The following is a 26359-nucleotide window of genomic DNA, read 5'->3' on the forward strand; positions in this document are numbered from 1 at the left end:
ATATCATCATCATAATATAAAAAAAAAACTTAGCATCCTCCATATGCATTTAAGTAGGCTAGGCTAATGTTGACATTCTCAGAATCAGCTGATTAAGTCCTGCTAGCTTGCTACCAAAATAATTAGGAGAATCATTTTTTCAGTTGCTAGAAGAAACAGATTATTACTGGATTATTATTAAATGTAAAAGGGTAAACAAAGGTAAACTAACATAATTTGTTAAAATAAAATCCCACAAAATTGCAAAACGGCTGTTGCCCAATTCGTTTGTGTATGTCGTACTCGATGTTTTTTATGTCAGTTTTTCAGTAATTGGTGCTCATACAGTATAGTAAGTGGTTGTTAAATTATAAGAGGTGCTTATGAATGATTACATTAGCCATAAGTTTGGTAATCTTGTTGGAAAGTCTAACCATGTACAATCTACTGAAAATGAAATTCAGTCTACAAGCATAGCCCAGTACAGTATTTATTTACCAAGATTGGATTACTGAGGAAAAGAGGTTACGATAATGTTATCTGAGCTATTGACAGTACAACTCGCATGATACATGAGACATACAAAGAAATCATGTTTAGAGGACAAAATTTTAAGGGTTGTCTGATACACGAGTTCGAACAATACATAAGCATATACAAAATATTTCATTTGTTTCACCCATTTTTCCCTATTGTGTTAAACTTTGTGTAAAACACCCTGTGTTTACATCTTTAAAACATATGGCATTTCTCAATGACAATTTTCTAAAGCAAATTCATTTTAAGAACACTACTCAAAAATGTTTGATCTTTTCCTTTTTTATTGGAATTAATCCATTTTCATTTCACCTCATGGAAGCTTTATTTGTATGTGTGTGTGTTTTTATCTTCATTTGGCATTTCACTAATGTTGACTTCACCATTTAGCTCCTTTTTTTTCTTCTTTCAGGGGACTCAAATGTGATTATCACATATATAACAGTACGGTACACGAGAATATTTTATCTGTTGATATTGCATCTTAAATATGATGTTCACATTCACAGTAAAATATTAATTTAAAATATTTGTGCACTAATGCAACATCCCTTTTGTATTGTTAATTTTATTGTTTTTCATCTTTATGCATTGAAAATGACGACAAAACATAAAAAATAAAAAGTGAGAAAGTACAGTAAAATTAACATTAGAATATTGTAAAATAATTTGAAAAATAAAAGGGAGTGTGTGTGTGTTATAGGCTTCAACGTATATGATACCCCTCTCTCTCTCTCTCTCTCTCTCTCTCTCTCTCTCTCTCTCTCTGTATGTGCTTGTATTGCATGACATGCATTTGTCTGTTTTGGGTTGTAAATTTTAATTTTTCCTTTTTTATATAGTAAAATTATGACAAAACAAAGTGACGTTTCATGACGAGTTAAATGACATATGCTTAAGCCAATAAAAATCTGTACATACATCTTTTGCTTTGTGTGTGTATATTTCTTTATGTAGTATGCCCTCCCCACTTTTTTTTCCATTACAAGTTTAGTTTACTTTTAAAAGAATATTTTATCACTGTTCATATTTCATCTCTAATTAAAAATATTTAAAATGCACATTTGTTGATGTTGGCAACACGTGCTATTTATAACTTGTCTCAGTGCCATCAACTGAAGCAAAGGAATGTGTGCATATGTATGTAGATGCACATACTAAGGATATCAAATGCTTTTATCTCTTTTGGGTAGTAAGTTTGATTGTCTTTACATCTTTTATGCTGTGAAAATGAAAATAATAGTGTAGCCCTTAAAAAATAATATCATTGTTATGCATAGTCCTTGTATCTCTAAGGCTGTTAGAATTTTTAGATTTTGGTTTTTGTGTTATTGTTATAAACCAAGCTGCAGTCCTAGTTGGAAAAGCAGATCCTACAAACCCTATAGCAAAGCAGCCCAGTACAGAAAAGGAAACCGAGAAATAAAGAATGTACTATGAAAACAAAGAAAAACATAAACAACAGTAAGATAAATAACAAAGTACTGTAGAATAAAACAATAAGTTATGAAAATAAAATACCAAAGAAAAACATAAATAACAGTAAGGGAAATAACATAATAGAATAAATAAATAATAAATTATGAAGCAAGACACGTGTCAGCCTGGTCAACAAAAACATAAATTGCATCAAGTTTTAACCTCTTCCAACAATTTAATTATGTGATTAGAAATATCATTCCACAAGGATAAAACTGCTACTGAACATCACAGAAGAAATGGCATGACTAAGAATTAGATATGCGTATGTAGTACTGCGTACTAAATAATGGAGGGTATAGCCTGTGAGGTGCTGAGTGCAAGGGAGGGTCTTGTACAGCATGCACAGTTGGCAGTTATCAAGATTAGGGATAAGAAATTTATAAGAATTCAAGTGTTTGGCCAACAGTTAAAGATGAGAGTCAGCTGCTAAAGTCTGAACAGGGTAAGTAGTGTTCAAAACATGGAATAATAAAAGAACATGGCCTGACAGGAAAGACTTTATATACCAATTTTTTTAGCTGTTGAAGAAGAGATGGACCAGATGTATTTCTGAAAGGGACTTTGCAATGGAGAATGACACATAGAATTTTAAACAACTTGCATGTAGTTAAAAAAAAAAAAAAATGATGTCAATGAAAAAAAAAAATTTTTTCGTTGGGATCTAGACTTGCTAAGAATCATACTTTAGGTATTGGTAGTTTAACTCTCCATCATTTTCACCATGTACTAATTTAGCTAAATTTGTTTGTGACTTAGCTACCACAGGTCTGTACTCTGGAGATGGGTTAAGTGCAGATAGGAGCATTATCGGCAAAGTTTGTTTTCAGAGCCAGACCAGAACACTACCGTTGGGAACACCCGAGATTACAGTTTCATAGTGTTTAACACTAAGCAATGGTCTACTGACTACCATCAAAGGCCTCTTGATTAGCATTGCCAGAAGCAGCACTAAAGACCAGTCATACAAATTTTCATGAACAGAATCTAGGGATTTTTGTATGGCTGGCAACTGTAAGAAGAAAAACATCACAAGCACCCAGGCCATTGTAAAAGCCAAACTGCAAACTAAGAAAAAGGTGATCAGTTTCAGCCTAGGTATTCAGACATTATGCCAACACATATTCAAATTCCTTAGATGCTATGGGAGTTATAGATACTGAGCAGTAATCAGTAGAACTAGCACTACCCTAACCACATTTGTTGAATTGGGTAACATCAATTCTCCAACAAGTGCAAAAAGAACCTCTCTGTTCAACTTATGAAAAATAAGAGACTGCAGTACTTTGGAGCTAATCTTCAGCAAATTTCACCAAAAACTAGGGAAATACCATTTGAGTCTACACTGCCAGAAGCACAGGGTTGAATAATTGTCTTAATTTTACAAGACTAAAAAAGTATTTGAATAGCTTTAAGTAAATATGAATGCGACAAATTAAGTTTTTTTTTTTTTTATAGACTGCAACCACAAGAATTAGCTTTTCCTTTGGACAGTGATAAAGCCAGCTGGTTTAAATAAAGGGGAAACTGTTGAGTCCACCAGAAAGTGCATAAGTAAAAGTAGCCTATAATTTCTGTTAAGTTTTACATGAAAAGGTTTGTTTTAGAGTCAAATTATATTAATTTTCAGATGAAGCATAAACTCTGAACCACAGCTCTTAGATTTAATTGCCAAATCAGGGCTTTTACTTTTCCAGTGATCATAATCTACTTGTTTCTTCAAGTACATGCAACTGCAATCATTGAACCAGGTTTAGAGAATTCAACATATGAGGAATCTGTGTATTTATTATTGACAAAAATCCTTTAAAAGAAAAGGCAACCAACCAATTTAGGAGTGACTGATTTTTTTTAACCGATCTCATTCTGCTCTTCTTCACTGTGGGGGGTAATGCCATCATTACACCTCATGTGGTGCACTGTAGGCATGACTTACAGTTCTTTGCAACGTCCCTTCAGCCCCTAGCTGTAACCGCTTTCATTCCGTTTACTATATTACCTTCTTTCCTTCTATCATTTTCCACCCTTTCCCAACAGTTGTTTTGTAGTGCAACTGCAAGGTTTTCCTCCTTTACACCTTTGAAATCTTTCATCTCAATTTCCCTTTCAGAGCTGAATGACCTTAAAGGTCCAAGCACTTGGCCTTAGGCCAAAATTTTATATTCCAGTTGTGGATCAGATTTTACTCTACCTAATAATTTATTTGCTGTATATTCCTTACTCTCTTAGGTCCCATTGCCTAGGATGTCTTAAAAACCATCCATCCCAGATGATGTATGGAATGTGTGTAATAAGAACACTTGTCAACATTTAGGATGACAAAACCTTTCATAATTTTATTATGTCATAGGAATCTTAGAATTCATTTAGTTAATTCCATTCCTCTTGTTTAGTATAAAGGTACAGTATTTGAGCAGATGATACTAATCTAATTCAATGCAAGCTATGCATTGCCTCACCAGTTAGCCTATGATCTTTAGGTCATGTCATTTGAAATTCTTTTGAGTTTGAGCAGACTTTTACACCTTTAGCCTAATTTTAATTATCGTTCACAAACAGTGGTAAGAAAATTGATTAAAGATGGGGTGAAAAGTAATACAAATGATTTTCTTTATAGGCTACTTGACTACATTTACTCCATTTACATGCACAAGGCAATTAGAAATAAACTTCACCATCTATACAGACAGTACCCTACTTACAAATGAGTTACGTTCCAGACGGCTGTTCATAACCTGAATTGTCTGTAAGTTGGTTTTTAATATGTAGTGCATAAGTTTTTTTTTATGTTTACATTCTTGAGTTAACTTGGGAGTCATAGATTATCCCCTTCCGTTTCAGGTTTTTTTGCAATATGTAAAAAATTAAGCAGGTTTTTTATTTTTTAGTTCTGTAAAAGTTAATATTTAGGGCATACTTTTTGGTGAAAAATTATTTTAACTAAGGACTTTGAAATAATGCATGTTTTTATATTCCTGAGTTAATTTGAGTCAGATTATGCTAATTTTACTGTATTTTCAAATAATGCAGTACTATTATCAAGAATTACTTTGTATGTTAGAAAGGTAAAAAGAAGAAAATAATATTTAGATTCATGCAGCATTCAAATTTTAGTAGTTTTTCCATGCATTAAAAGTTGTGAACTTTGAGAGAATTTTGCAGAAGCAGCATCTGACATTGTAAGTTCACAAAGTAAACAATGCACACTGCCATCTATTGACAAATGTAATACTAAATGTTTCCAGTGGGGAGAGGAAATGTAGAAAATGAGAATTCATCAAAGAACGAGTTAAATTGGGAAGATAGGAAAAAAGCAGGGATATTTAGAGTATAAATGAGTATTCTTGTGATTGTAAATAAGAATAAATGGTAGTTAATCACAAGAATACTCAGGATAATCAGGGAAGGGGTTAAAGGAACAGGTTCTTCTTCTTACAGGTGGCAAAGGGGGATCACTCCAAACACAGTTTTAACTTGTAATCCTGTCTGTTCATATCTGATTGTTCATAAGTAGGTTGGTGACTGTACAAATATTTTCAAATTGGAAAACTGCAAGCATATGACTCTGTACAAATATTTTCAAATTGGAAAACTGCAAGCATATGACTCCATAAGGCTTATAAAACAGGATCCTTCATGGATACAGATTCTCAAATTAATAAATTTATTATTGCATTATATAAATCTGAATTTAAGATGGCATGTATTATCCATAAATATTTCATAAGTCTAAGTTTCGTACTGCAATATATAAAATATATTATTTCTGTACTGTTACATGAGGTCATGTACTATCGATAATTAATTTCAATATTAAAGTAGATTGATTAATTATGCTAATTTATAAATTAATTTTCCTGTTCTTTTACATAAACTGTATGTAGATTTTTATTTATTACTACCGTAACTATCAGAGCCAATACTAAAGGAGCACATTACAGTGCAGTTTATATCCTGATGCTTATGATATAGTAGAGGATATGATAGTGGTAGTTATGCATACAATTTTAATATTGTAATCTTGACTATAATAATTTATTGTAAGTATATTGTTATTTCAGGTGTGAATAATAACTTAGGACTGCCACATGCATTTACCTTATGGTTAATATAAGTAAACACATTGTCTTTACTTGTGTTTTGTTTCACTCTATATGTAATTTATGTTAAAACTTATAATCTACATGCAATGGAGGTAGTAGTGTTGGTTCTGCACAGGTAAAAACTTTAAACTACACAGCATAAATCATGGCATGATTTATATCAAGTTACTAGGTTTTTGTGTGTTTTTCAGCAGAATGACTCCAATGGACCCAAAAGAGACAAATTGGCAAAACGAAAACGCAAGAAGAAACGACGCGAAGTCAAAATATCTGAAGATGAATGTTACAGATGTGGTGGTGCTGGTGACCTCATTCTTTGTGATGTTACTGACTGCCCTAAGAGTTACCACCTTCAGTGTTTGAGCCTTGATAAGTTACCCAAAGGTGAGCTTGAGCTCTGGTTTTGTTTTGATATGTTAGGCATTGTGTGTGTGTGTGTGTATAATATTTTTCTGGAATGGTTTTTCCCATGAAATATAAGTTGCAGTTTGTGACTAATGTATTACTCCTCATGAACTCACTATAATTTATACTTTATAAAAGTTTGTTTTATTCATTTGGAATACATTTCATTCAGTGCCAGTGATTAATATTGTATGTTGAACTGTTGCAGTTTTAAGGTAGCCTATTTATTTTCCTTGAATAATTACTTTCGATGGTCTTTACAGGCAAATGGATTTGCCCTTGGCATCATTGTGATGAATGTGGCCAAAGAAGTATACGTCCTAATCGCTGTGACTACTGCCCTAATTCATTTTGCCGTGTTCATGTACCAGGAAATTTACAGAATGTACCTGGTGTTGGTAATGTCTGTCAGGACCATGATACAGAAGACATTGAAACAGTAAGTGGAACCACGTGTTTGATGTTGACCATGGTTCTGGTTTATTTTTGCTATGTTTAATATTTTGCTGTGATTGAGAGCCTGTTAAATTCCAGAAAGGAAGTTATGATAGAATTTGTTTAGTTATAACCCTCTTTTATTGCATGTACCTAATAGTATTGTACAAGGGACAGCACTGAAATGCTGTTTCCCAGTGATTAAGGTAGAAACAATTTTGTTGATATTTTTTGGCGAGATATTTTATTAACTCATCTACAACTAAGCATTTGGGAATACATGATTTGAAACCAAGATTCTTGGGCAGGGAAAACAAAAATGAGTGAATGCTGAATTGTTAGTATATGGGTATTACACCTTTGCATAATCTAGGGTGCCAGGTCCTACATAAGCAAGGGTTCTACCTGAGCAGGGAATAGGAGCTTCAAGAGCTTCCATGATAAACACAAACAGCAACCTGACTTAGATTGCCAATAAGAGAAACCAGAGTAAATGTTCTTGTAACTTTTTTTTCCCCATTTATTAAAATGGCAGGGTTTCTAAAGATAACACCACATTGAATTCAGATTTGCTCTTGGAATTGGTCACACTTTATTTGAACACATTTTAAGTGATCATCCAGATTTGAGCCATCAATGAACTGTTGAAACAGTCTGATGTTGAATGTGAAAAATTTATGAGGTAAGGCAACTAGTTTTAATCAGTCAAATTAAGCATAAAACAAATTAAGAAAATTAATGTATGCACACAAGTAACAAAAACATACAAGCCATTAATGATGCATGTGTACATAGACTGTGGACTGGGTAGCATTTTAAAATTAATTTTTACTGCGTACACAAACATCATTAATACATACATCATAAGTCGCTTGTCAGTTTTACAGAAATAAAAATTACAAAAAGCAAACAAAAGTAAATCTGTTACAGGTAACAAAAACATGTAATAGGTGTGTGTATATATGCATATAAAGTTCTTGCACCATTGTTTTGTTTGCTTTCAATATCCACAGGGTATGAGAAAGTAGCAGTCCTCAACTGTGTACAGTGCCTGTAATATGTTACCTATGTAAAGTTTATGTATAATATAAAATATGTACATAAAGTTAAGTATGCCTTAGTTTAACCAGACCACTGAGCTGATTAACAGCTCTGTTAGGGCTGGGCCGAAGGATTAGATGTATTTTATGTGGCTAAGAACCAACTGGTTACCTAGCAACAGGACCTACAGCTTATTGTGGAATCCAAACCACATTATGACGAGAAATGAGTTTCTATCACCAGAAATAAATTCCTCTAATTCTTCATTGGCCAGTTGGAGAGTCAGATGCTGGCCCAACAGCGTGCTAGCTGAGAGCTCTACCAACCCCTCCAATGAACTAAATAATTAATATAATTAAATGTTATTTTTAAATGTTTACAATTAACTACTATTATATGCATTTATGATATATACTTTATAAAGTATACAAATAATAAAATTTTAGAAAACAAAAATAAATATTTAAAAATCTGAACAATCAAACTTTCTGAAATTACATTTATGGATGGCGTGAGACTTTCTTGAGCAACCATGTTGGAACTTTTATATTGATCAGTTTATTTTAACATTTAATTGACAATTATATATAGGCATCACAATTAGGCAAATATTGGCAAATCTAGATAACTTGCAGTTTTCAAGATTGAATATATTTGTATGGTTGGTGATGATTTTGTAGATAATTGTCAACTGATCAGTAATAAATTTCCAACATGGTTGCTTAAGAAACTTAAAGATAAATTTGAATTTAAGAAGTCTTTAAGAGGTCTTGTACCAACCTTAGATTCTTCATTGGAGGGGTGGGTAGAGCTCTCGGCTAGCACGCTGTTGGCCCAGCGTTCGACTCTCAGACTGGCCAATGAAGAATTAGAGAAATTTATTTCTGGTGATAGAAATTCATTTTTCGTCATAATGTGGTTCGGATTCCACAATAAGCTGTAGGTCCCGTTGCTAGGTAACCAATTGGTTCTTAGCCACGTAAAATGAATCTATTACTTCGGGCCAGCCCTATGAGAGCTGTTAATCAGCTCAGTGGTCTGGTTAAACTAAGATATCCTTAACTTGTACCAACCTTGACTATAATTTTCAAAAATAATTGTAATGTCTAAAATCTGTTATTCCTGGATGCCTATTTAGGTTTGTTTATGTAGGTAAATATAAATATTGATATTACTACCTTAACTGTCATTTCCATAATTGTATTTGTTAAGGTACATTATGTATCCTAATACCCAGCAGTACACTAGTGGTTATGATGCTGGTTGTGGTATATAAAATATAAGTTTTTGTAATTTAGTGTTTTTTGTTATAAAAAAAATTTGTATTTGTAATCATGTATTAAAGATGCTGTAAGTAGTTGATGACTGCCGTAGCCATAATGCTATCAAAAAAGGATGTTGTGATGTATGGTACAAGCAATGTAATATGACGTGCATCTATTGTGCTCTTTATTTTTTTTTATATATATTTTTTTTTTATTATTATTATTAAAAAACTTGCAAGCTAAGTATGATGTTTGTAAATTAGTCAAAGTTTACGTAAAGCAGGTATAGCTTGTGTATTTTTTTTTATATGTTATTTTGATTTAATCAAATTTTTTAACTTGCCTCTTGCTTTTTCACTATTTAGTTCCTTTTGAGTATGTCTATGTATTCGCTATTAGCTTATGATTAATATGCTTTACACGGCATAGTGACTTGTTCTCCTATTTGAATGTCTGTGCTTATATCCTTTTTTTATATTCCATAGTTAATGTTTCTTTACATGCTATACTTTTACTGTTCTTTTATATTACCCTTATCCCTTACACTTACGTATATAGGAAATCTTAGTGATTGCTTTGGGATACTATTTATGTGGGTTACTTAATAATACTCTTTCTTTTTTCAGCTTAGAGGTCAGTTTGATGCAAAAGCAGCAGCCGAGATGAGCATTTATGAAGACCAAAGCTGTGTAGATCAAGAACTAAATGCCAGTCATCAGCCAAATAACATATCTTGTGAGGCTGTACCCTCAAATACCAATATTGACAATTCTTCCAAGTGTATATATGAAAACTCTCTAGCAACACTAGTGTCTGAATCATCTCAGGAACAAGAGCTGGTTGGAGAAAATATATCGAGGAATACTTCTGTAATTGTTCCATTAAGAATGAAAGAAAACAGAGGCCGACCCAAAAAAGTTGATAGGGTGAGCGAGGGATATGAAAATAACTCTTCAGTTATAAATGTGAACAATGATAATTCATGCAGTCTACCAACAAATTCCAAGGCTTGTAGTGCAAAATCTAGTTTGACTTCTAAGAATGGTATTAGAAGTAGGAGAAGTGCTCCTGACACTCTTGCGAAAGCTGTGAGTGCTGTTTGAAATTACTCATTTTAATAAGATGAAATGACAGCTGATTGAAACTGGAATTGGGGTAACTGTAAATGCTCAGTGGTTCTTTGAGTATCTCCCCCAAAATGGTTTAACTTGAATGTAGATCTTTCATATCCAGTGAAGGAAAGAAAGTGATTGATGGTTCAACTTCACAGAAATAAGACTATTTTTTATTATAGCAGCAAGTAAGTAGCTTGAAGTGATTGTTGAATTTCATCTGCTTGGCTCACCCACCTTCTTCTATTGGAAAACCTACGGTTATCTTCGCAAGTTCTCGTCCCCTCTTGTCTATTGTTTACATTGCCACAACAGTTTGTGCACTGCCTTAATTGGAGTAGAAGTGTGAATGTTTTTCATAATTTTGGTACAAAACTTTTCATTGTGAACTGAATGTTTCTTGATGGAATGGTCATTTTTGTACAAGATTTTATTACAGCTTGAATGGAAAAGTATGCAGAAATTGCAGTTGTCACAATTTGACATTAGGTCGAGTGTGACAGCAACTTAAAATCACTTTTGTATTTCACCTGTGTGTGAATATCAGTACAAACTTTGAGCTCTGTTGGTCGTGTTTTACTTTAGAAACTAGTCGAACATCTGTAGTTAGCAGATTAACTGTATTTATTCTTTTCCATTACAGTGTGTGCTGTATTGTATTTTAGTATACAGTTCATTTTAATTTCACTATTCATAAGAGATTTTTCTTGGGTTATCATGTTTATATTTATCTTTTGAATACAGTACTTGTAAATGTTATTTGTTAAATCACAGTTTTGTTTAGGCATCACTTGTTTGTGTAATAGTCATTAATTGGTGTCAGCTGTAACAAATATTGCGCGACTTGAACATTAATTGCCAGAGGTTCTGTATAAATGGCATGTTTATATTTTTTCTCTTTTTAAGAGTAATGAAAATATTTTATGACTTTCTGTAGTTAGTATGCTGTATAATGTCTTGTGTAATAGATTTCTATGCATTTTTAAGAGCTTTTTATTGTTTCAGTTGTTTTCATGCACATCATGAAACCTTGATTTTTTCTTCTTTTTGTCTTTTCTGTTCACATTGCCTGTCAGAATTTTTTTGGCAGAATGTCTGTGAAGACAATAAAAACTCCATTAGAAAAGTTAATTTTGTATTTATCTCCAAATGTATCCCTCTGAACACATCTAGGTAATTTGAATCTATTCTTTTGACAGGTTTGCCTGATGTGCAGTTTAATAGTGATGGTTATTATGCATATCCTTATTTCAATCTTTATATGATTTTATATATCAAAATGGTTGGTATGCTAAATTATTCCATTTTTTATTACTGAATGCATTAAAGCACTTATCAAAGTAAATAATGATCCATTTTAAAACCTTTGTTTTACATGCTTCCTTCCAACAATAATTATGAAAATAGTTTTGTTGTATACAAGAAATGGCTGAAACTATTTACTGTTTCAAGTCTATGTATTCCTACCCCCATGTTATGGGTTGGAGACAAGCATAAAGAACACTGACCTAAATCTGATATTCATTGCTCTAAATTACATAAAGCAGTCAATCTAGCCAAAGTATGGAGGGCTTCCTCTCCTTTTATCCTTCTCTTCATTTTGATGTCTTGCCTGCCATGGCTGACTTTGGTTGAAAGTGTCTGATTATAAGTATTTTAATAATCTGATGGAAATGGAAGTTGGCTGACATGACTGCTCATCTGTATAAACCAAATGGCTGACTTAGAGACTAGGTCATGTACATGTCGAGTTAGTTCCTTTCAGGCAGCTGCTCATGGAGTATAGCAATATTATTTCTAGTGGGACACCTAAATTTGCTAGTGAATATAAAGTAGGTCAAACCTGTTGATATAGCAGGCTTGTGATTCATCATGATGGGGGAAATACCATCCATAAAACTGCATTTATGAAAAAAATTAGACTGACAGAAAATGTCCAGACTCTTCTTAAGGACTGGAAGGCATCCTCCAAGGCACCCCACAGATCTAGGACAGGACAAAACACTGGGAGCTTCCTCTTTAACCATGGTGCAGAGGTTGAGCTTGAATTCCCAAAGCTTAGAAAGCTTTACTCTTGTAAGAACAGGGACCAATCTCTCCCAATTAACCAACATCCTGGCTGAGTTGGTCTGCCAGAACATTTTAACTAGAATATCCACAACTGATAGTTGAACAGCATGGCAAATTGCTCACATGCATTTTGATCACCAACTGGCAGAAGTGATGGGAGACAGTCCTCCCACTGTTCTTGACTTACATCACCATTGTCATAGTACTGCTTATAAATATTACAAAGTAACCATCAAATGATTCTGGAATATTCCAGCTATCTGTGCTCCACACCTTACCAAGATACTGCTGTGCAGATGGTCATCTGGCCACAAAGCAGGGAGATGAGTGTATGCTCCAATTTTTTACTGCTTTCAAGAACAAGCATCCAAAGAGGCAGGGAGCCAAAAAGGAACTCTTACTAGGTTTCGAGGTCCTCCCTCTCTCTTGGCTCAAGTGTACAAGGCGAAATGGAAGGTTGATTGATGCCAACCAATGCTGCTCCAGTTGCAACAACTTGCTGAAGCAAGTCTTAACAAAAGCACTCACTGCTGCCATGATTGTCAACATGCCCCGTAGTAGCAGGCAGCTCAGGCATGAGATCCAACTTCTCCCAATTTATTCCAATCCGCAGGATGCTGAAGTAACTGCGTGTTTAAGAATGCCAGATCCAGCCAGTCACTGAAATCATGAAGATGTATCCTGTGTGACGGAGCTGGAGCTGTTTCCAAGGTGAATACTCGTGAACACCTTAAGGGCTGCTGCCAGTGTGTGAAGAATAGGGCTTTGAATTTGCAGACCTTCCCTTTGCAAACAAAACACATACTTCCTAGAGGACTAATAGATCAACATCTGAAAGCACTAAGTTGCCCTTTTGCTAAGTCCACCACAGAATGAATTGTTTCCATCACTGTAGCCATACACGACCCTATGTGTCCCAGTGCTTGACTTTGTGCCTAAATTTCATATTCCATTCAAAAGAATGATTTGTTTCAATTTTCAACCAAGTCCATACCACAAAAACTCATTCAGCATAGAGAAGCTGGTGACCAATCTCAAACCCTACTTGACTTCTCACCAAGAAAACCAGCTGCAAAAGGTCACAGAAAGGTCATCGTCAAGCACATTCTTTTTCAGCCTTGTCCTCACCTCTTATGAAGGCCTAGGACTTTGGGAAAGCCAGGAGGGTAGGCCAGCAACAAGATCGGTGTCTAAGAGGAGGGAGGTCAGTAGTCCTTGAAAAGTAGTCTGTAACTGTCCCGAAGGATACATACCACCTTAGCATCCATCTCTTCTTTTCTTGTCTTTCCCTTGAGCCACATCTAGAATGGGGTGGCCAAAGAAATGAAAACTCTCGCTCCTTTATGAGGAAGATGAAACCTGGATTCCTTGTCACAGTTTCAGTGAGATCTGAGCCTCACCCACCAACACCCTGGAGGGCTTGAAGGAGACTGCGTGGAAATGATCTTATGATACTTTACGAAATCCGAGTTGTCAAGTCAAGCACTGGGCACTTTTGGCCATTCAGTGCTTAAGATAGTGAAAAGAGGGAGTTGGTGAGGTTGGACAGGAAGATAAAGATCCAGAAAATAAAGATGAAGTGCACTACGTAACAGTTAGAGGTGTCGAACATCAAGATTGAAGAAGGGAAGTGGGAATGGAGGTAAAGTAAAAGACCTAGCTGTGCAGCTACAGGCTGAAGGGAATCAGCATACACCCTTTAGTGATGTCTACATGCATTGATGGCACTACCAACGTATAGGGGGACTCTTAATAGTGGGATCAAGGTTTCCAGATTTCACAAAACCTCTCCTGCACTGCTGCCTCTAAGTTTACTCTTCAGAAAGATAAAGAGAAACCCAGGGCAGACTTGTTTAGCTGAGAAAGACTACTCTCAGTCAAAACTTACTGAAAGCAGAGCATAAACATGATGAAATTTCTACTCAGGACAAAGTTAACCCATGAGTTGCATTTTCATCCTAAGTTACTGCCTTTGTTCCCGACACTAACGACCTCTGGTAGTTTAACCTCTCCTCTGTAGATGAGACGGCAAAGTCAGCAAGTATGTTCAACCAAAGATTAAACCACGATGCTGCCAGGAACGAGGCCATGGCTCTTGACTCCAGAGCTGAGAAGGTTGAATCTTCATGTCGGAGTCTGCTTGGGAGGTTGTTTGTTCCTACACGAATACAAACCATTAGTCTTTACATAGGAATTACCTTCAGCGCAAGCTGGAGCAGGCTATTCTACACAACAAGGTTGTTCGGTAGTTGCACTACTAGTGGGAGAGGCAAGGGGTACCCTCACCACCTCCCTTTGCCGAGTCGCATAACCACTTGCCTTATAGCCTTTGTCGAGAGTGGACGCAATCCTGTCTTCCTCTGCCTGAATGTTTCCTGGCTATTCAACCTGCACTTCTTAGTTTTTCCTTCCTTTTCTTGTGCTTGAAGTATAACTGTGATATATCTGTTCTTATTCTTGGATATCATGCAAACCAAAGATATTTACTAAGCCTAAATCTCACTTTTGCCTGGGTGTGGGAGAGCGACATTGCAATTGCTTTCTCTCATCCCTTGAGGTAGGCCCGCACACCGTTTGCACCAAATGTCGAGAGCGCATGTTCAATGACTAATACTTGTCCCGAGTGTTGTGAATGGTCCCAGGAGCAGTGGATGAGGTTCGTTGGAAAGAGAAAATCCAAGAAGGCTGCTCGACCGTCTTCAGAGGGGTATTCTCCTCCGAGGACGCCAGGTAGCTCCTTGTTTCTCCCCATGCAATTCTGTTCAGCTGCTTCTTCATCTAGGGAGAAATCACTCCTCCAAATTCCCCTGGTGCTTCGACAATGGGGGTTTGGTATGGAGGAGTCGGGGCCTGTCACAATCTCTCGAGGGCTTCCTGCGTTTGCCCGGGGGTGTTTCTCTGGCGGAAGGGAGGTAGCCTCTGATATTCCATCTTTTTCAGGTCTGGGGAAGATCAGGAAGACTTCAAGATCTTAGGAACCTCTAGCCATCCCTAGGTCTTCCAGGGGAATCATCGGTGCAGGGCTTGATTGCACATATTAGTGCCTCCAACCAGTCCCCCGTCTCCATGGCATCAGTAACTGGGACTACAGTTTCAGTTGCAGGATCTAAGGCCGCCATGACAACTGTCACAGCTCCCTCGATCATTCATCCAGTCCCATCAACATCGACGCGCCCTCTGATGTCTCCTGATGTTGAGGATCTTCTGGCTGAATTAATGAAGCGGTACAAGCGTGAGAGGACGTCAAGACCCTGTTCCCCTTCAACGTCACCAGTATCTTCTCCACTGGTCTGCGCTTCCTCCCCTTCTTCTTCTTCTTCTTCTTCTTAGGCAGACAGACCCGAAGAGGAAGAAGGCAGTGGCTCTAGACCAGAATAAGACCCCTTCCCCTTCTGAGGGTCCTGTTAGGCAGACACATCCGAAGTGGGGAAGGGCGGCGGCTCTAGACTGTGAAAAGGCCCATGGGCCCTATCACGACGTGTCTTGTTCTGTTCTCTGGAACAAGCACAAAGATCCCTCTACAACTCTCCCCCATCCCAGGACGGAGAACCAGCGTCTCGGGTGTTCTCAGACATCTGGGGCACAGAGTACAACTCTCCCCTACACCAGGATGGGGGACCCGCATCTCAGGTGTCTTCGGACATCTGAGGCGGGGAATGTGCCTATCCCGTCTCAGGACAGGGGACCTGTTTCTCAGGTGGCTCTGGACATCTGAGGGGCCGGTACCAGACGCCAGACATCTCTAATAACTAGTAAAGATCCTCCCTCCATACCTAGCTCCAAAGTTCCGACCTGGAAGCTCATTCCCATCACGGTAGCAACGTTGTCCTGGACACACTCCCATGCCCCAGTCGATCCGCGCCCCCTAAGGATTTTACCTCTGGGCTCCAATGGACCCATGCTGCTACAATAAGTGTTCACGGGCCCCAGACCGAGACGCGGCCTACAGAGTGGGTGTGCAACATGCAGATGTTGCCCCCGCCCCAAAGTCCCCGACCCAGCAGCTTCCATGAGCCATACCTTGGATGTCCGGAGGATCAGGTCCTGAGTCAGCTAGACAGACCGAGGCCTCGACCTCCAAGAAAAGTCTAGCATGTCGTTAGGACAGACCATGCTCTCACATGACAGGGTGTGAATATTCTCCCAGGGTAGTTTCCGCTCACGTTCGCATGAGCGAATCTACTCTCCTCGGGATAGCTCCTGCGCATGTTTGCAAGGGCATGCATGCTCTCCCAGGGACAACCCCTTTTCACCTTCACGTGATGGGAGTTCTCCCAGACCCAGACATCGATCGTCACTGCAGGGTGACAGTCATTCGGGGCCTTCCTCTCCTGCTGAGGCTTTGGCCTCCAGAAGGTCAAAAAAAGGGTGCTAGGCCCCTCTCACTGGTTCCCTCAACCTCCTGGGGCTATACCAGAAGCCATGGAACACACAGGACTCAGGTTGGTGATCAGAATTTAGCCTCCCATCGCAGCCCTTCGTACATCTCTGATGAGGGTCTCTCACCTGCAGAGAGAAGAACTCGGGAGGACCGCGACTTAGAAGGGCCGGAAGGTCTTCTCCCCAAGGACACGGATACCCCTGAACTGCAGAGCTCCTACATTGAGATTGTTAAACTGATTCGTCAGTACAACAATCTCAGGGACGAGACCCTGGCTGATAAGGGAATTGTTCCTTTGGGCCTCAAAGCCCTGGTTGGGCCCCGCAGGGAATCTTTGCCATCAATTGAGCTGCCATGGTCAAAGTTTGCAGAATCAGTCCTAGGTCCGGTGAATTCTCTCGTCTCTGAAAGGGAGAACTCACTTTGAGCCAGCCACTTGTTTAAGCTGCTTCCTCCACCACTCCCTCGTCAGAAGAAATTTTACAAACCATCAAAGAGGTCAACCCCGACTGCATAGGTGGACTCGGACACAGTTCATCTTGGTCCAGGTCTCTCGTTAGAGCAACCCCGAGTGGAAAACATCTCCCTCTTGCATCAGAAGTCAGCCACCTTGGAAATGACTGCCATGGCAGTGTTTCAAGCAGTCTCTTGGATCGACCACTGGTCTACAACAGTAGCCAAGGTTATCACTTCCTCTTCATCACTCCCCAATGAGAAAATGGATAGCCTTAACAGACTGTTAAGGACAGACAGCTAACCTATGGGCAAACTTGATACTTAAGAGGCGAGACGCAGCCCTCTGCCGAGTTCTGAAGTTTTTTAGTCCCGAGACAAAGGTGACAGAGAGCAAGTGGACGCCGCAATGGATTGTCGAAGGGCAGGTGACAATGACCACCTCGTCCATCACGCAGTGGCAAAGGCCTAAGGGCCTCCGTGCGCCACTGCAGCCCGACTCTCGAGTCAGACTGGCCCTTCCTCTGCAGGTCCTAGGAAAGCACAAAATCCTAAGGCCCCTCGCAAGAACACCCAGCCTTCTTCAGCCCCTATCAGGAAGGGTGCAAGACAGCACCCCTTTCATTCCTCTTCCTGGCCAGGGAGAGGAGGTAGGGGGAAGAAGATGGGAGGAGGAAGCTAGGGGTGACATTCTCCTCCATATGCTGCCAATTGGGTAACATGGCAGTGACATGGAATAGAGTCCTTGGTAGTGAATGTCCTTCGGGTAAGCTATTTACTTCCCTTCAAGTATCCCCCACTCCTCACCAGTCTTCCGGTCTGTCTACAAATGTGTGTTCCCAGCTCATCGAAGGACCTTGCCCTACAGAACAAGGTGAAGGCGATGCTGAAGAAGTCGTGACAGACCAGTCTCCAGGCTTTTACAGCAGGATCTTTCTTGTGGAGAAAGCATCAGGGGGATGGAGACTGGTCATAGACCTGTCAGCTTTAAATCGATTCACTTGACTGACTCGATTCAAAATGGAAACGACTTGGTCAATTCTGGCAGTCATCAGGGAGTCCGGCTTCATGCTTATGGTGGATCTGCAAGATGCTTATTTCCAGATACCCATCCATCAGTCCTCTTGCAAGTACCTCTGCTTTATCCTAGACGGGACAGTGTATCAATTCAGGGCACTTTGCTTCCAGCTATCAACCGCTCCACAGGTGTTCATGAGTGTTCACCCTTTTTTCAACTCGGGCCCATTCCCATGGGATACATCTTCTGAGGTATCTCGATGATTGGTAGTCCTGGCAAACTCTCATTTGAAGCTGCTCCAGGACAGAGATCATCTCCTTGATTTTTGGCGCAGCCTAAGCATTGCGATAAATCTCGAGAAGTCAGACCTCATACTTAAGCAGGGGATAAACTACCTGGGCATGCTGATAGATACGGAAGCAGTGAGATCTTTCCCTCAGACTCCTGTGTCAGCAAGTTCAAGGAGACAGTGCATTTATTCCTGTCCCGACAGTAACAACCAGCTCAAATGTGGCAAGTCGTTCTCAGTCACTTGTTGTCTTGGGAGAAGCTGGTCCCTCATGGGCAACTTCACCTTCACTCCCTCCACTGCAGGATGAAGGAGTTCTGGTCTCATGCAAGGGATCCGCTGTCCCTTCCCACTCATCTCTCGAGAGAAGTGAGACAGGACCTAGCCTGGTGGCCAGATGACAGGAACTTCGTAATAAGAGTCCAACTTCACTCCCCCTCCCAAGATGCCTCTGTTTTTGGACGCCTCAGGGGAAGGATGGGGTGCACACCTGGAGGAGTTATTAATCTCGGGTGTGTGGAATCAGAATGACAAGCGCTTGCACATCAATGTCCTGGAGCTCAAGGCAGCCTTTCTGGCTCTCCAGGAATTCCAGGATCGCATAATGGGGCACTCCATGGTACTCATGAGCGACAATACCACAGTAGTGGCTTATGTCAACAAACAAGGGGGACTATTTTAGTGTCAACTTCATCAGTTGACGGTGCAAGCGCTCAAGTGGGCAATAGCACACACAGTGGAGTTGTCAGCCAGATACATCCCAGGCAAAAAGAATGTAGGGCAGACAAACTCAGCCATCAGGGTCAAGTGATAGGGACAGAATGGTCCCTACACCCAGACGTCATGGAAAGATTGTTCAATCTGTGGGGACAACCAGTGACAGATCTCTTTGCAACAAGGCACAACAGGAAGTTGCCGGTGTTTTGCTCAGTCGTCCCAGATCCTTGGGATGCAGTGGAGGATGCCTTTCAGCACCCATGGGACAGTCTTGATGCGTACACTTTTCCTCTGTCCTGTCTTATTTGTCAAGTGATCAACAGGGTAATGATCACCATGAATGTCAGAATGACCCTGGTGGCTCCCAAATGGCCGCATGCTGAGTGGTATCTGGACCTGCTGGCTCTGCTATCCCAGGCGCAAAGAGAAGCCCCCCGTGGCACAACCTCCTCTGCCAACCCCACGTACAAAGGTTCCAACAGCCCGTAAAGTCCCTATCCCTTCACAGCTGGAGACTATCCAGCGTCTCCTACGAGCGATAGGCTTTTCTCGCCAAACAGCATCAGAGATGTCTGGATATCTGCAGAAATCCTCTGCGGATGTCTATCAAGGAAAATGAGCCATTTTCTGTGGTTGGTGTCCTGGAAGGGGTTTCTCTCCGGTCGGAGTTACTGTTCAGCAGGTAGCGGACTTTCTAGTCTTCCTTTGCAAGAGAAGCATCTCTATGTCTCAGCAATCAAGGACTACAGAGCCCCCCTGGGCTTACTTCTGCGCCTAAAAGACAGCTCTCTCTTCCTCATGGGAGATCTCCATCCTGATGAGAAGCTTCGAAAAGTCTTGCCTTCCCAGGGAACTCAGGCCCCCTGAGCAGGATGTGACTCTTGTCCTTCGCAGCCTGACTCGTGCACCTTATGGGCCTCTATGAGAGGCGTTAGACAGGGATCTGACCTTCAAGACCGTATTTCTGCTTGCCCTAGCATCGGCAAAGAGAGTAGGCGAACTTCATGGTCTTTCTCGTAACCTTAAACACTCGAGGGGATGGGGATCTTTTTCGTTCTAATTTATCCCAGAATTCGTGGAGAAGATTCAGAATCCGTCAGTCCCTGATGCCAGATTCAAGACCTTTTCAATCCCCTCCCTAGAGAACTTTGTAGGTACTGTAATGATCCAGAAGAGATGCTACTTTTTCCAGTTAGAGTGCTGCAGTGCTACGTGCTACCTTAAAAGGACTCAGCAACTCAGACCTGAGTGTCAATGACTTTTTGTTAGCACTGGCAAGACCAAGAAAGAGGTGTCCAAGAACACAATACCTTTTTTGGATGCGTGAGACTATCAAACGGGTATACTCGATGTCAAACAAGGAGCACTTGAGTATGTTCGGGCCCAGAGCTCACAAAGTTAGGGGCTTTGCGCCCTCCCTTGCATTCAAGAAAAACCAGTCGGTATATCAGGTGCTGAGAGCAGAGTGTGTGTGGTCACATCAGGCGATGTTCACCTCCTTTTACCTGAGGGACATTGCCCATAGGTCCTTGGGCACCTTTTCCTTTGGTCCTGTGTAGCTCATCTAGTTCCTCTAGTGGGACAGGTAGCATCTGGTCCAAGATATGCAGCAGTAGAAGTGAAAGAGTGTGTGTGTGTGTGTGTGTGTGTGTGTGTGTGTGTGTGTGTGTGTGTGTGTGTGTGTGTGTGTGTGTGTGTGTGTGTGTGTGTGTGGGTGACTGGCCTCCCTCCTTTCTCCTTCTTGTACCTTCCTCTCACAGCAGGCAGATGATAGGTTTCCAGACCGACGTATGCTGGACGGACACAGATGCAGGTGAGTGATCAGCCTTTCTATTTTTTCATTGTTATGATCTAGTAAAAGCACATCCTGCCCCTCTCTCTAGCAAGTGGGGAGAGGGATGGACAATAAAAACTAACCCGTTACTTATCTTAGCTTTACTGTCTGTGACACAATGTTCTTCCAAGCCTTTTTTGGAGTAATGCCGCTTTCACACCCATTGCTTTAAATACCCCAGAAGTCTGACAGTCAAGCACACTTTTGTTCCCCTGATCACAGGCATGGGACTGCTTCCTCTGCTCTCCAGGTGAGGTGAACCTCCAGTCGATTAGGAAGTCAACTCAGATCCTCCCACCAATCAGTAAGTTTTCCTATGTAAAGGCCGATGGTTTGTATTCGTGTAGGAAGAAATGACAAGTTTTAAAAGTAATTTGTATTTTTCGTAACATACAAACCTGAGGTCTTTACATAAACTGCCCACCTCTAGCCACCCATCATTCTGTTACCTGGGCTATAAGGCAAGTGGTTATGCAACTCAGCAAAGGGAGGTAGTGAGGGTACCCCTCGCCTACCCCACCTGTAGTGCAACTACCGAACAACCTTGTTGTGTAGAATAGCCTGCTCCAGCTTGCACTGAAGGTAATTCCTATGTAAAGACCTCAGGTTTGTATGTTAGGAAAAATACAAATTACTTTTAAAATTTGTCATTTTTCAGTCCACAGGCTGATGAATCAATCTTAAGGGTAGTCTACGCATCCTCTGGTATGTTATTAGCAAATCAAGCAGCTTTCTAGATCTGCTTGAAAGCAGGAATCTTCTGGACTGTGGATCACGGAACTACTCTCACTGCTTGGAGTAGGTCCTGTGGACGACATTTATTCAATAAAGTACACTGTAGTTGTTTCCTAGTAAGCATTAAGCTCATGGATAAGCCCAACGATCTCTTGAAATAAACCACTCCAAAGGATAAGTTGGATCCTCTCCACTCTGCCCCTGATGGACACTCTGGGGACCATGGGCACAAGCAACTGGGAATGGCAGTACCAATCATCAAATCAAGAACTGAGTGATTTGTACCTGTTTGCAACCGTTGAATTGTGTATGATTGGCTGAAACTGAACTAGCAGAGACTTAGATGAACCAGTAACATCCCACATGTCTCCACAACTGTGTGCAAGCAGTAGTAGTTTCTTAAAACTGAACTAGCAGAGACTTAGATGAACCAGTAACATCCCACATGTCTCCACAACTGTGTGCAAGCAGTAGTAGTTTCTTAAAACAATGCCTTGTCATGCAAGAACACTGTTGTCTGCACACTCTCAATCCAGAGATCACAAGTGCACATTTTGAGTCTTGGATAAACCAAGAACTGCTCAAGGGTCTGCACAATTGCACTCATACAAGCCAATAAGAAACCTTGCAATATCACGCAGTGGCAACCTGTTGTGCGCATACCTTCTTTCTACATGGACTGAGCAAGACTACAATCCTTGTCGCCTATAACAACAAGAAATTTTTCCAGATGGCTAGAGATGGGGTAACAACCTATCATCCAGATTTGATGATCATCCTCCTTGCATGACAACCTATATGCCAACTTGAGTGCTTCACGAAGCTAATAAGACAGTGTGTTCTTGGGCACATCCTTGTGACTGCCAATACAAACAAAACACAACTCATGTAGGTCACCAACAACAAAGTTTCAGAGATGGGGATCAAGAAACTCCTTAATTTCTTGTCAGAAACTTATGGGTTCTTTTTTTAACCTCAAGCTCAGGAACGAATGAGTATGAGAAATTCCCAACCCTCTGAATGCTGAAGTAGTTATGAAAGGCCATACAACTCACCAACACGTTTCGCTGAGGCTAAAGTTAGGAGAAAAACATTCTTGAGAATAAGGTCCCGGTGTGAAGTCTCCCTCAAGGTCTCATACAGTGGCCAAGTTAGGCTATGGAGGATGAGTCACATCCCACTCTTGCAGCCAAAGCCCCTTAGGCAGGCAAGACTTCAAAGCAATTTCATGAGCAAGGATAAGTTAACAGAGGAAATAGAGTTATACTCTTCAGTCAAAAGACCTGGCTTAAAGCAGAGTGACAGCCTTTCACCACAGGGGCTGAGAGGAGCTTGTCTCAACAAAGGTGGATGAGGAAGTCCATGATCAGCTGACAAGCAGCTGTGGCCAGGGAGGGACTAAACTGTGACACAAATCACAGAAAATGGTCCACTTTCCCTAGTAAAATGCTACTCAAAACCTAAAAAGACAGTCTGACATCTGTACTAGTGGTAACTAAGCATATACTGTTGACAAAGAAGAGAGGGTCATGGGGGAAACCTTGATCAAAAGAGCTAACTGACTGAAATGCCATTTGGCTTGGGGGCCAAAGAGGACTATCAGGATCATTCTGGGAACCGCAATGATCTACACTCTGTTGATCACCCAGCAAATCAAGCTGAACGGCAAACAGGTTGATCAATAATGCTTCCCAAAGCTCGGAGAGCCTTTCTGTCATGGAAAGGTATAAGGATCATTCTGTCCCCACTACCTACCCTTGGCAAATAAGCTGGTCTGCCACCATATTCCATAATCCTCCTGCCTGGAATATGCCTAAGTGACAGCTCGATGGCACTGCAAACTGAAAGAAGTGGAGAAAGATTGTCCTCCCTTACTTATTAACAAGCCACTACAGTTGGGTTGTGGTTCATCATAAGTATGGAGTTCTTATCGCATAGCTCTGGAATATTTGCAAAGCCAGCAATGGTGCATGCATTTTCACGAATTTGATGTGAAGATGATGATCGTCTCCTGTCTTTACACCTAAATAGACTAGGTCCCCAATGTTTGCACCCCATCTGCAAATATCCTACATCAACATAAAAATCTAAAGAATCTACTTATCTTGGGAAACAACACACTAGAAATTTTCTTAAAAAACAATGGGAGGAAACCATCAAAATCTTCTCCACCCCAGCTATCAACATGGAGGTTATCCATCAGATCCTGCAAGCGAAAGGCCTGCAGATGTCTGGCTACCTCAGCCACTGCTCTGTGAATGTGTACCAGTCAAATTGGGCCATTTATAGTTGGTGTCATAGAAGGTGTCTCTTTTCTGTTAAAACTTCCAAGTTTGCCTTTGCTGAGACAAGCCCCTTAAAGCCTTTGCATTAAAAGACTTTTTCCTTAAGCCAGGTATTCAGACTGAAGAGTATGGATCTCTCTTTATTAGTAGAGTTAGCAACACTCATGATGAAATTTGAGCAGTCTTTGACTCCTAAAGAACTTCACCCTCCTGAGTGGAATGTGACTCATTCTTTGCTGCCTAACCCATGAACCATACAAGCCCTCAGACATAGTGCTACAATCTGGTCCTCATTTTTACTAGCCAGATATAGCTGCTTTCTGACCTGTGGAACCCTTACAGGGTAGCACATCATTTTCCAAACTTATCTTATTTAGGCTCACCTTCACAAATTAGATGTGACATTTCCAGGTGGGATTGCAACTTTCAGTCAACTGACAGAAATAACCTCCCATCTAAGGAGAGAGTCTCCTACATAAAAGGTAATGGTATGTATGTTTGTAGAAGCTAATTTTTAAAGTTGGTACTTGTAATTTTCCCGCTTTTAAAGTAACTTGTAATTCTCCTAAGTACACATACCAGAGGCTTTACCACAGGCCTATTACCCACCTCATCCACCCATTTTGTCCAGAATGTCAAAGGAAAAAGCACTTGGTAACAGAAGAATACAGGGTATTCCTCAACTACCCTCTTAACCATCAGGTACGCATCTTTACTGCAAAGTTTAAAAGAATGATTCTAGCTTGTGCTGAGGAATATTCCTACAGAAAAGGCTCTGTTTTGTTACTTACATATCATTTTAAAAACGTCATATTTTCTCATCACTTTATCAAGTTCTATACTGGAAAACACAAAGGGAAGCATTTAATAATGTGTCAAATTACTCAAGAGTCTATTTGGAAAAAAGGGTTTTTACTTAATTTACTTGTAACTAGCTTGACATTCCAGGGAACACAGCACAAAGTACTTGATTTAATTCCACTTACCATTTATAGATGTATCTCACAGACTGAAATTTCCGTAATCTATTGCGTCTACTTGGTAGCTGGAATATGTGGTCACCTAGAACACAAAATGCAACTGCAAAATACCAAAAACTTCAGACTATGGGTTAAGCACAGTCTAGCCTAAAACAGCCAATAAAATATATTCAATTTACAGAAACACGCAACCCTTAACCTAGGTAATATATGGTAAAACTGAAGACTAAGACCGCAGCCTGGTTCCCACCAGTCACTGACCAGAATATTTACCATCTTTTATCTACATATTTCATCATTTCTGTCATTTGTTTATGTTCATGATATTTACTATCTTTTGTTGGCAATTTTACTCTCATCCCCAAGGACCAGGTACTAAACATGGTGCCTATTTTGCAAGTAAACTGGTAGTTACAAAATTGAAGAGATGCAGTAGTAGTCTTCAGTTTTACCTATTTCTCATTTACTTCAATATATTGACATCACAAACAAGGTGATTTATCTTATTATCATACATCAGGCCTAACCCAACCTAATCAGACTGGCCTATGCCAAACCTTAGGCCAAGCCTGGCTCAGTCTGCAAAATAGCACATTTCTTGCCATGACACCTAGGGTTGCCACCTCAAGCTTAGAAAAATACTGAACACAGTTGTATAAGGAGGAAAAGCTATGATGAGCAGAGCAAGCCCTTTCAGCTGGGGGATTCTGAGGCTATGCGCAGCTAACATGGGGGTGAGGAAGACATGCTTCATATTTGATGAGGACTGGAAGATAAACCTCTCAAGTTGTCAGTTATCAGTGAAGTGACAAGTAAACAGAAATTCAAAACTAAATGACACGCTGTGATATAGAAAATGAAATAATATATATATGCAGACCAAGTTTATTTGGTGACCGCCCTATAGTCCGAAGGCCCAATAGTCCGAAGGTCCGATAGTCCGAAAGTCAGCAGGCCCGATAGTCCGAAGGTCCGATAGTCCGAAAGTCAGAAGGCCCGATAGTCCGACGGACTGTAATCAGCCCCCCACCCCTCCATAGCTAATACGGCAAAATTGTAACCAGTAAACACCCATAAAAATACCAACATAACGTACCCTAGGGGTGTTTACTGGTTACAATTTTGCCGTATTAGCCATGGAGGCGGGGTGGGGGGCGCTTGCCTCGGAATGCCGGCTTAGACCTACGACTATCGGACCTTCGGACTATCGGGCCTTCGGACTATCGGGCCTTCGGACTAAC

At 40.2% G+C, this 26359-nt stretch overlaps 1 protein-coding gene across 5 annotated transcripts in view; it reads left to right on the forward strand.

The window, feature by feature from the left end:
* Window positions 1–11487, forward strand: part of NSD (Nuclear receptor binding SET domain protein) — an 87616-nt gene extending 76129 nt beyond the window's left edge. For 3 of the 5 annotated variants that reach the window (XR_010855857.1, XM_067119775.1, XM_067119776.1), the window contains 3 exons: window positions 6293–6482; window positions 6767–6942; window positions 9871–11487. Coding sequence is in view for 4 of the 5 variants with exons in the window: in XM_067119775.1 (XP_066975876.1) it covers window positions 6293–6482; window positions 6767–6942; window positions 9871–10347 (843 nt within the window). In the remaining variant the exon portion in view is untranslated. Of the gene's footprint in view, window positions 1–6289; window positions 6483–6766; window positions 6943–9870 lie in introns of all 5 variants that reach the window. The other 2 variants (XM_067119773.1, XM_067119774.1) reach the window with 1 other exon arrangement.
* The last annotated feature ends 14872 nt before the right edge of the window (window positions 11488–26359 follow it).

The sequence above is a fragment of the Macrobrachium rosenbergii genome, chromosome 17 (assembly GCF_040412425.1).
Source record: "Macrobrachium rosenbergii isolate ZJJX-2024 chromosome 17, ASM4041242v1, whole genome shotgun sequence".
In the NCBI taxonomy this organism is placed as follows: domain Eukaryota; kingdom Metazoa; phylum Arthropoda; class Malacostraca; order Decapoda; family Palaemonidae; genus Macrobrachium; species Macrobrachium rosenbergii.